Here is an 11,743-nt window from a genome sequence, read left to right on the forward strand (position 1 = left end):
AGTGGGACTCAACCATCTGGGAGGACCACTTGCAGTGCCTTATATCCATGGACCCCCTGCTGCGTACTCTTGTATTCACACATACACAGCATGCTTACAAATCCATGCAAAGTGTGGACACTGCCAGATTGATGGAGAAGTCCCCATGGCACACTTTTTGTCTCCAACAACTTAAAAAACATTGTTCAATGAAGACCCTTCCCATCACTCCCGATAGTCTGCGCATTCTTTCTCCACCACCTCCTCTTCTCCATCCTGCACAGCCAGAGTAGCACATTGTTCCAGGACCATTCCCTGTTAATGGAAAAGGGGTGTAACATATGTGTCATTGTGTGAAAAGTCATCAAAAGCTGACAGGGGGTATATAATGAGAGAGAGATGGTTTTCTCTGTCAGCCAAAACTTTACAGTAAAAGACAGGAAGTGATGGCCGCTGTATACTGTCCTCTTGCTCTGTTTGATATCATGGCCTGCAGCAGTGTGAGCCTCAAAAACGCATCACCACAGCTCCTTCATACACCATTTACAGTAGGGATACAGCTAGCAATTATCTTGATTTTTTGGTCTAACAAATTGTAAAAATGTCCATCCCAGTTATCAATGTCCAAGGGGTATTCTTTTATTGTCATGTTTTGTCAGAGAAATAATCCAACAATATTCTGTTTTAATATGATATCAAATGGAGAGAGAAATATTTTCTGTCGTTTGCATGAACAATTATTTTTTAACATGAAATAGATAATAAATGTATTTTTCAATGTCATTGTTGTAATTCTTAGTTTACATTAGGGCTTGATAATTTAAACGGCACCAAACTCAACACAAAATGGTCTCTACGCAATCCTAATGAGACCTTTCTCTTTTACAACAAGAACATATTTCTTGCATCTCTTACAGTATCGCCCAAAACCACCCATTAGATGAAAATATGAATATTAGATTCAAAGTTTTCAATTATTAAACAGCTGCATGAGATTCTTGACATTGGTAGACTCTCGCTCACATGCTGCCCTGTGTTTGAAGCAGAAAGACTTGCTTAATTATGTAGGTTGTCTAATATAGAGAACATGGGAGTGTGAAATCATTTTGCTCTGGCATAGTAATAGTTAATGTGCGGCAGTTAATTGAGAATTGCCAGATGCACTAATGTGGACCTGCCTAACTGAATACTGTAAAACATATCTTTAGTTTAATTTTATTTTATTCCTAGTTCAACATGTGGAGAAAAAAATACAATGGTCTATCTGCTTTGCGCTTTACTCAGACCTTGAGGAAGGATAGTGGATGGAGTGTATACCCATTTGGTTTCTCCTCTCCAATGACTCAGGTGCTGATCTTCTTCTATCTTTACCAGCAGAACCCGGAGAAGTGAAAACACAATTCTATCCTGGGAAATTACCCTGTCGACAGACTGCACATTGAGACTTCGTTAGCACAACCACCCAACCTAGTGCCTCTCCAGCCTGATCGAACGGAGCAACTCTCCATGACAGGGTAAACAAAGCAGAATCACAGGCATGATGGGCAAAATAAGGTTTTTTTTCCCCATGTGATTAAAATGCTACAAATCCCTGAATACCCTTGTGTGTTCATGTGTTTGCACCTAAGAATGTGCAAGTGGAAATGTCTAAAGGTGTTCATTTTTGTTTTAATTATGCATGTTTATTCTGTCTGTGTGTATGTGTGTCTTTAATGAGGGTATTTTATTATGTAAATGCAACTGTATATATACAATGTGTCTACATCGATAATGCCATAAAATACATTTCTGCTTGGTATTTGTGCAAATATGTGTGTGTTTGTGTGCGTTTATATTTATGTGTGCCTCTCTGCCTGTGTGTATGACTTTCTCTGTGCGCTTCAGGCAGCCAAGAATGTCTGTGTTGAGGAGAAAGAAGAGGCAGAGGAGAGGTGTAAGTCAGAGACTGCAAGTAAACAACCTACAGTAGCTACAGCAAGTGTCAGTCTGCCTGCCTCTGCCTCTGCTTCCGTGCCTCCCTCCTTTTACTTTCCATTCCTGCGCTTAAACAAACACACACAGCAATTGGGCTGCCAAGTTACTGAAGAAGTCGTTCAGCCAACTTCCGGGCTTTACACCTCCGCTCAGCTTTTTGTGCCCAAATTGATAATTTAATCAACTATTGCCATGTAATCAATTAGGGTGTTCATCCCCGACTCTGAATCTAACAGTTAATTGGCTTGTGCCACGGAGAGACGGAGCGCAGGCTGGTGCAGGAGGGACTGTTGGATTACTACAGATGGGCTCCTCAGACCTATTTACATTGTGCCTGACTTTAAGTCGTTGATTGCCTTTCTGGTGCCGATATTGCTCTAGTGAGAGCAGCACAGGTTTGGAGTGGACCTCAGTGACAAATCCTCCCTGTTTTAATGAAGAGGGAAGGCATACACATCGAGCACACACAGCGGGTTATCCCTCTACTTTGATCCCAATCTTTCACACAGATGCATGCAGGTTTCGCTTCCATTAAACAGCCTTTGTTAATTTTTACTCAATGTCCGGAAAAATTCTTTGCCACCTGCAGTCAGCACTGCTTTGTCTGAGCTCATAGAGAGCAAAGCATTTCAAGTCAAAACCCTGCTGTATTGATCCATCCAACACCTTATTCCATTTTGTCCTCTAAAACATGCCTTTTCACTCGGTTGAATTCTATTCAAAGCTATCCAGCGAGACCTGTGTCAATAGGGAAGCTTGACTTCATTCCATAGATCTGGAAGCCCCCCGGGGGCTAAGCATAGGCTGCTAGACCATGACAGGCAGGGGGCTAATAGGCCGGATAGGATTGGATAAAAGAAGAGGGGGGGATTGTTGCAAAAAAAGTTTTAAGACCAGGACACCACCATCTGCTTTTGTGGTGATGAGCATCAAAGCCTGAAGGAACCCTGTTGGGTCTCTCTTTCAGATGGCCGTCCTACATATGGGCTTCATATTTCACAAGGACAGACAGTCAGCCGGGCCCATTGGGCCACAGCCGAGCCACTATTCTGTCTCCCCGCATGGTTTCCAGCCTTTGAGAAGAGCAGCACGATTACTTTTATTTCTCCCGAGAAATGGGGCTAATAAATGACCAGGCTTGACCCAGAGGATTTGGGCGGCCACCCCCACCTCCTTAAATGAAGGTATGGAAGAAGAGGGGCTCTGTGGGAATGTTACTGTTGATAAAATTTTCAAGAAATGGGTCAGAGCATGGCTGCAAAGACATGCTCCCAGGGTGATTAATTATTGAAGTGACTAATACTACATTTGCCTGGCAGCACTGGGGGCCTCAGTCCACATTGGTGACACCAAAACAATAATCAGCTGTGCTTTATCTTTTATCTATGTTCCCGCCTTTCCTTCCCCCATTTCCCAGACTTCCTCTTAACTCCCGCTCTTTCTGTTATTTTTCCCTTACAGACTTCTGTTTTCCTCTGTCTCTCCCACTTGATGATCACAGACCTCATTATCTAATTATGCCTTTTCACTCAATCTCCATATCTCTGTGCCTCCCTTCCTCTCCATCTTTCAGCCCCTTCTCTTGTTTCCCCTCTCAGTGGCATAGCCTCCATCTATAAGTGTGCTCCTTGGTGAGAAATGTGAAGGCAGACACATATAATATCAGTGCTGATGGAAACCAGCCGCTCTTTTCTAACTCTGCTTCTCCTTACGCCAGACTCTGCCTGCCTCAAGGTAGCATATGGCATTCTCTCAGACTGCTGGACTCGTTGGCCTCCCACACAACACTATGCATCTATCTCTCCCTTACTCACAGCTGTTTTATGGGCTCTCCAACAGTTATTTTCTCCAATACCCCTCTCCCCTGATGCTGTGCAGAGCCCCATCCGTGCACTTTCTGTTTCACACAGCCACACTTCAGTGACGCTTACTGCAGAGATGGCTCAGGTCTGGCAGTTGGTGAGAGGAGGGCGGTCGAGTCTGGAAGGCACAGTCATTAGTTAAATATTAGCCAGACTGTGCTCTATTCCCCCAACATCTAGGGGAGGGGAGCAGGAGTCGTAGCCTTCCAAAACAATAGGCCATAAGGGGATGGCTTTGTGCCCTCATGCTCATGGATATAGGTGCACACACACAATCCCTTCCTTACAAACCCATACAGATGGTGATTTCTTTGTTATATCTCTTACATAAGGTGCAGAACACATCATACCCTTTGAGAGGTGTGTTAAGCAGAAGGTGTAACAAAAATGAAGGTGGGGTCACAAACAACAATACACAAGGTCCACAATTACACCAATTCACAGAGAAAACATGGTTGATGTAGTGGATATGTGTTGTGCCTGTAGATGTAGAAATTCAGAGGTGAAGACAATGGTAAGGCAAAATTGAACAGACGGTCACAGAGTTGAAGTACGTATTTACGCACAATTTAAAAAAAGTGTTATGGCCAGGGGACAATCAGGTAGCTGATGATGGAGGTAGATGTTGCTTGCTTGGATATTCAAGATTCAGCATCTTTAAATTACAGTCGGGCAGCTGTTTTATGAATTTAATTTGACATTTCTGGGTAGACCAAAAAGAACAGCAACCTCAGGAATATATTTAGTTTGAATAAGAAGAGTTGGAAAGTTATCGTGGATTTTTGTTGATAGTTTGTTTTGCCTCCAGATTGAGACAAATCTTTTGGGATTATATTGAGATCACTGTGGACACCATATCGGTGAGAGTTTGAGGTCTTGCTTGTGTGTGTTAGTGTTTGTGTTAGTGTCTCCAAGGCATGATGTGTGGCGGCTACAAGGCACGTGCACAGGATTCATGCTGTTTGTGTGGTGAGGGGTGTGTGGAATGCATGTTGTGAGATTCAGAGATCATTTCTGCTCTGTCCAGGAAGCCTCTGGTCAGACAACAGCTTCCTCTCTTCTCATTTTGTTCTGCTCACTTCCTTCTCCAATTCTCTCTTTGCCCACCTTCTTTCTATTGTCCTTCACTTTAAATGTGAAGACAACATTCAACATGTCATAAACAGTACATGAAAACCTTGGAAAACAATTATCATAGTTCTATAATTTAAACAGAATTGATAAAATTACATTATAAAACTAAATGTTAAAAGAAAAGTTGTTAGGTATGACAGCCTCAAGTTACAGAAACCAGATTCAATGGATATTCCTTATAGCTGTTTTTTTATTTTATACTATAGCTTCCATATAATGTCCATCATGTGGTACTCCACTCTTCAGGTAACTAAAAGCAGACGGCGCTGAAATTGGAAACAGTCTGATTCAGAACTTCAGAGTATCTCAGAGTCAATGCTTTCTCTGTTGCACCTAAGCAGTCACTTCATGTCTCTTTTTGTTTTTTTGTTTTCTTTTTTGACAACAGAAAAAGAGAGGGGGCTGAGATCGGATATTTGAGCTGGTGACAAAACAGGCCACTTACATTTTCCAGGTTTCAGAACCAGAGTGAGAAATACATTATACTTCTGAAGGTGCAAATTCATCCAACATATGGAGTGGAACCTGACACTGTATTTAAAGTGCAACACTATATTAGACTTTAAACATCCCTTGACCAATCCACATCAATATGGATGTATAGGTAGATGGATATGATCTGTAAACTTTAACTCCTGTTGCCTCGCTCATATGTTTCCAGTTTTGCTCTTTATCGTTCCCTAGAATCCCCGGCAGACTCAACTGGGCAGGCACAGGTGTGAGCAATTAGTCAGACTCGGTAATGTACTCGCCTGCTCTCAGCTCTTTGCTCTCCTGAGTCCCAGACGGGGCCCATTGGGCCGGCAACAGTGCAATTAGTTCAATTTGGTAGCGTAGATTCATCCAGCAGTAGCCCCCAATGCACATTTTCACTACAATAAAACAGAGCACTATGAAATAGGCCTAATCCTCACTTTGGCACTGAAGTTCTGCGTAGCATTGAATGAATCCACAGTGTCAGCCTCAAATACACTCTCCGCAAGCAGAATATTCGTTTTGTTTCAATAAACTTTGAATTGCATTTTAGATGTATTTGATACAAATCACCTGTGGATTGCAAATAGACATTGATCAGTGATATTGATTACTGACTACTTGATGTAAAAAAAAATATTATTCTTTTTTTTTTAAATCATATTTATTGTCAAACTTCCTTTGTTATAATGGGAGTTGGGATGTTGTAATTTAGCATATAACAGACATCTGTCTTTATTAGTGGCAGATACATGCACTTCCAAAAAAACGGTGTGATATTTGTGGAAAGATGCTCTTTTGCCTTTTTGTGGAAAGTGAGAAGGTCGAATGATTAACCTGTTATATCTCAAGTGTTTAATCCATATTCAACTGAAGTGCAATAATGGCAATTTGTGGTTCTAAAGGGAATTGTATGCTGGACTATTTCTGAGCAGGGGACCTCCAGTGACTCCCTGCAGTCACCGCTGGCTGCCCTGAAACCTCACAGCGACAACAAGATCTATTTTAGATGTAAGTTTTTGGACAGATTAAAACAGCAAGATAAAATACACAAAACAATGAGCTTTAGACATGCAGGAGTACAAAATTAGGTGCATATTGCCAAATGTCAAATCGTTATTATATATTTTATGTATAGCTTTTAACTTGCTGTCAGCCTATTTACCTGTGATAACAGCATACCTTTTATGTCTAGCTTGCTTATAGATTATTTATTTTACTAGCCCGTTTTTATACATCTTGTATATTATGTGATGTCGATACAGCTTTTGTAGCTATTGGTTTGAATCAATTTGTATTGAGTAAATACAAATCACAGGTTTCCCACATTTTTACCAATGTTCCAACCAATGGCCTCCACTGTTATATATGCTGAAATATTTGTTATGGCTGTCTGTGATTCTACAACATCCAGGGCCTGACTGCAAAGATTTAACCATAAAGCATGTGAACCGGAAAGGCGGCGCTGATAAATAGCACACTTACCCCATTCACAGTAATTGAGGTGCAATCCCTAGCCCATATGGCGTATATTTGCCATGCGCTCTCAATAGCATCTCCATACACACATGTTCATAACCCTTTAATCAATTAGTCTTTGGATTGGAACGTCAGCTGGTAGCACTCAGGAACCCCACAGTCCCTCCCTCACACTCACAGGCAGATCACACTAAATCTCAAATCCTGCCCCCGACATCCCCTGACACGCTTTCTTTTGGATGCTTTTTATGAGTAATACTTACTGAGGTCCTAACTCTGGTGACAAAAAAAGATGGAGTGCATTAAAATTAAAGCATTGCACAGAATAAGCACATCAAGCGAAACACATGTTAGGCGTGCAGTTCATATTCTTTATTGTGTAAAGATCTGCATATTTCTTGCCATGTGTGGTCTCGTAACATGAATATACTCCACTTGAGGTCAAAACTGTTTGTAAATGAACCCTAACCACCCACCCCGCACACCCCCTCTCACCACCTTGCGAGATTAAGAATGCATAGCCTGTAATGTTCTTTACCGTTTGCTGTGTTTATGCAGCCTGCACACTCATTTAAATAACCTTGATTACTTTTATTTCAACGTGTGTTTTGGTGTGTGTGTTTGTGTGTGTGTAAGTGGGTGAATGTGTGTGCGTGTGGGAGAGAAGAAGGAGAGAGAAACAGGTTACTGTGGTAATATAGAGCTTCTTGGCACTTTTAATTTCTGTCGATTATGACAGTATGTGCAGCCTGGTTTATTTGTTATTATATCATCAAGTCTGTGTTTATTTTAATAAGGCTTATAATGAATGGCACTATTAGAGTGCTGAATTCAGGAATGTGCACAGGCGGAACAGCACTGATTGCCCATTCAGGTTTTCCAGCCTGTTTTCTTAAAGGGGGGTGTGTTGGGGAGTGGTGGAGGGGTCTCAGGACAGACTCACATTATAATTAAAAAAGTCCAACCATCCATGTGCAGTTTGTGTCTTTATATGTTTGCAGCTGAAAAGGAACCAATGCATCTGTGCTTGTTATTCTGACTTCATAGTGCTGTGCCGCCTCAACAATTCACAGCAGCAAAGCAAAGAAACAAAACAACAAACGTATTGATCCAAAGTTATTCAGTCTAGAGAACGGTTTAGTCAATTTTCAGTCTCGACAGAATCCACTCTCCCTATTTAGGACCTGCTGGCCAAAGGAATGGGAAATAGATTTTATCAAAAGTCTAATAAATGTAATTAAATCAATGTTATCTATCGCTTTCCAGGATATTTAATGTATCTTTTTCAAATAAGATCAGACACATGTTGTGCATGATTGCAAACAAGGTTCAATGCAGCTTTAATCAGAACATTCTCCTTTGTCTTTGCTAGTTTTTACGCACATTTGCAATTAAGCATGAATTTCTTTTGAAGTGGGTTAGCCCCTTCTTTCTCCCTGCTTTGTCTGTAGTTATTCAAATGAGAGCATAGCGACCTGGCATACCACCCTGTATTGTGCCTGCTGAGTTTATACAACTGCGATAGAGACTAAACAAAGACTGCTTAATTAGGTGCCTTACACTTTATTAGTCCTTAACTCATACTTAACACACATGCAGATACACACACACGCACACGCACGCACGCACGCACACACGCACACACGCACGCACACACACACACACACACACACACACACACACACACACACACACACACACACACACACACACACACACACACACACACACACACACACACACACACACAGGCATCCCTCTGAAATACACACTGCCTGTGTTACAGTCCTAACTTATTAAATAATGAGGCTCTTGGAACAAAGAATAGTTAAACTGCAATGAGCGCCAACTTGTGTGTGTGTTTGTGTGTATCATGAATCTTTTTGGATGCTGACAAGGGTGGAATTGCTTGTTAAGAAAATGTTTTCTTGGCCAGAAAACAGCAGCTTTTTGCTAACTGGCCTTTTTTGTCCTGATAACAAGAGATGCGGACATATGCAACATTTAAGATATTAAACTGGTGAAACCAACTCCATCTTTAAACGTATGCAGGCACATGTGCCAACGCTCTTTGTCTTAACTGCTTATTTTCTCTTGCTTTGCTCCCGCCTTTGTCCCTTTGACAACTTGGGTCCAGTAGACTCTTTAGGCTGGTCACCATGGAGACCCACCCTAAAGTGGCGTGGGAGTGGTATGGGTCAGGGGAGGTCAAGCCAAGGGACTGTTTTGGCAAACGGAGCACGCTTCATTAGGCCTTTTGGCTTGGGGTTCATTAAAACGGCAGGAGAGGACATTCCAGGAGACTCTATTAACCAAAGCAGTCTGGTGACACGCTGTCAGGCCAACAGATTTCAAACATCTTGTGTTAAACCGCTGAGTGCCCCCCCTCCACCCCAAACACAAAGGCTCAAATCCACATACACAATACACACTTGTAGACTTCATATACACGTGCACAAACACACTGAGAACCACACTGCTGCCACACTCACCCTCCCTCACACAATAGCCTCCATCTGTTGGCCCGTTCAACTTTCCCTAGCGTTCCTCTGGGGGTTGTGAGTTTGCAGGTGGAGGGAAGCACAGTCACACTGATATTGCTCCTGTGACACCTTCAGATCAAAATACATGCTCAGAAGGTGGAGGGAGTTGTCGAATGTTGTGGGAGTAAAGGAAAGAAAATATATTTTATTAAGGATGAATTGTTAGAGGGGTACTAGAGGGGCTGGATGATTAGGTCAGAGTGACACGGTGGGAGGAAGTTGTATGGGTGGGAATAAAGTCAAAGAAGGCACTGGAGAAGAATGGAAAAAAAAAAGGCATATGTTCTGCAACCCGCTAGCACTGCATACATTTAATCTTATTTTTTAAGTGCAGCATATGCCAGATAATGCGGCTAAAATGACTTAGAGAATCTGCAGATCAAGTCACATGTAAATCAAAACACTTTGCTGAGATCAAATCGCAATCAATGGCAATTCAGAGAGAGAGCCTGTCAGATCAGTGCTTTTAGCTGTCCGCTGTTTAAGCAGGTATAACTGGATTATCCCTGCGTTTCGGTTGGCAAGCCTTATCATGTTGTCTCTATGGTTGGTCAGTTCAAACTGGGAAGATTACAGTTTGCAGAGAAGAGGTTTAGCCTCGTTTGGAGCCCTGATATGTTAATTAAAGTGGATTTTCTGAAAATGGGACGGGCAGTAAGGCAAACTCCACCTCAACAAAGCCATAAGCCCATCTGTTGGCAGAGGTGTATTTGGGCCTAATTGTGTGTGTTTTTCATGCCTGTGTGCTCTTCTATCCCTGTGAGAACCAGTCTGAGCCTTTCCCATTAAGGACATATTTGAGAAGTGAGGTCATTTTGGTCTGTAATCTGTTTTACAATAGGCTAGTAAATAAATCATGCACATAATGTCCTTGTTCCATTACAAATGATATGATAGCGTTGTGGTTTAGACGTTTGATGTACCACAAGAATCAGAAGGAAAAGTGTTCTATAAAAAGAATAGGAGCCTTGAATTGGGTTTTTAGACTTTAGATGGGCTGCAGCATATCATTCCGTCACAGCACCAGTATTCCTTGATTTTTGCCAACCAAGTGGTTATTTGCACTACATTGTGCTTTTTGTCATCTTATGTTATGAAATGGCTTGGTCTGCAGCAGGTAATGTGTATAGGTCAATCTGCAGTGGCCTATTGACTTTTTTCTGCCTTGAAGCTTTCAGCCAGCGCAGCTAAAATAAAAGTTGATCAGTTTTGTGTGACGGTTACAGTCGATAAAATGTGAGGCACACTTGCAGGGGGAAGCCTTTTTCTCTTGCAGCTACAAGGATTTAGATGGACCATCTCTTAACCCTTTTGCATTGTAATTTGTTCTGATCGAGTTTCATTGATTTTCTAATTCTTGCATTTTTATTTTGTCCCCTGTCCTAGGCTCATATTGCTCATGCAGCAGCATTACCTTACAATAACAAACACATTTGCACATGATGATAACAACATCATCTAATCTTAACAAACACAGCACAGGATTTTGAAGAAAATAGTAGGCTAGTACTAAAGAATTTCCATGTCTGGCTCTCAATTCAAGAGTATTGTCTATTCAAAACCTTTGAATATGCAGCACCTTTTCAAAACTTGCCTATGGATTGCATGGCCGCTTTTAGAGAGCCACTCATGCCAACAACTTAACACTCAACCCAGTTCTTCATTGGTTCCTCTGACTAATACACCCACTTAATGTTTAGCAGATCGGACAAACAGTTGTCCAGAAAATCAAATGACTTACACACAGCCAGAGACTATATCCATTTTACTTGGATGTGTACTCAATCGAGAGCCTGTCATAACAGAAGGTTTGCCTTGGGTTTGATGTGAACAAACTCCTTCAGCAACAATCATGGCTTAGTAATCACAAATAATGTAAAGGTAATTGGAACCATAGAATCGCTTCTTGAATAGTAAATTGCTTGACCTCCTTAATAAAAAAAAGAATCTCTCTCTTCAGAGATACAAATTGTGAGATCTTCACCATTCTGATAATGCTGAGTGGAGAGGTGAAGAGGAGCAGTACTGCTGACCTCTTCTCACTGTGGTGAAAGTGGTTAGTGTTAATGTTAGGGAGAAGAATGAATCCAAACACTCAAGGTCTTTTATAGAGACGTGCAAAAATGTTTGTGGGAGGTAACGTGTGTGTGTGTGTGTGTGTGTGTGTGTGTGTGTGTGTGTGTGTGTGTGTGTGTGTGTGTACAAACCAGTTCAAAACACTATAAGTACACGATGGTAAAGAAAGAAATAAGTGGCACATTTTGAAGTAAGTGAACATATACAAGGAAGTCTGTAATG

General features: G+C 41.6%; 1 protein-coding gene across 1 annotated transcript in view; it reads right to left on the reverse strand.

Moving 5' to 3' along the window:
- Positions 1-204: 204 nt before the first annotated feature.
- LOC104961401 (kin of IRRE-like protein 2) overlaps positions 205-11,743 on the reverse strand; it is a 32,497-nt gene continuing 20,958 nt past the window's right edge. Inside the window, exon 5 of the mRNA XM_010789703.1 lies at positions 205-294. Coding sequence (XP_010788005.1) covers positions 205-294 — 90 coding nt within the window. The remainder of the gene's footprint in view (positions 295-11,743) is intronic.

Source organism: Notothenia coriiceps, unplaced genomic scaffold (genome assembly GCF_000735185.1).
Source record: "Notothenia coriiceps isolate Sejong01 unplaced genomic scaffold, NC01 NC01_scaffold00033176, whole genome shotgun sequence".
In the NCBI taxonomy this organism is placed as follows: Eukaryota; Metazoa; Chordata; class Actinopteri; order Perciformes; family Nototheniidae; genus Notothenia; species Notothenia coriiceps.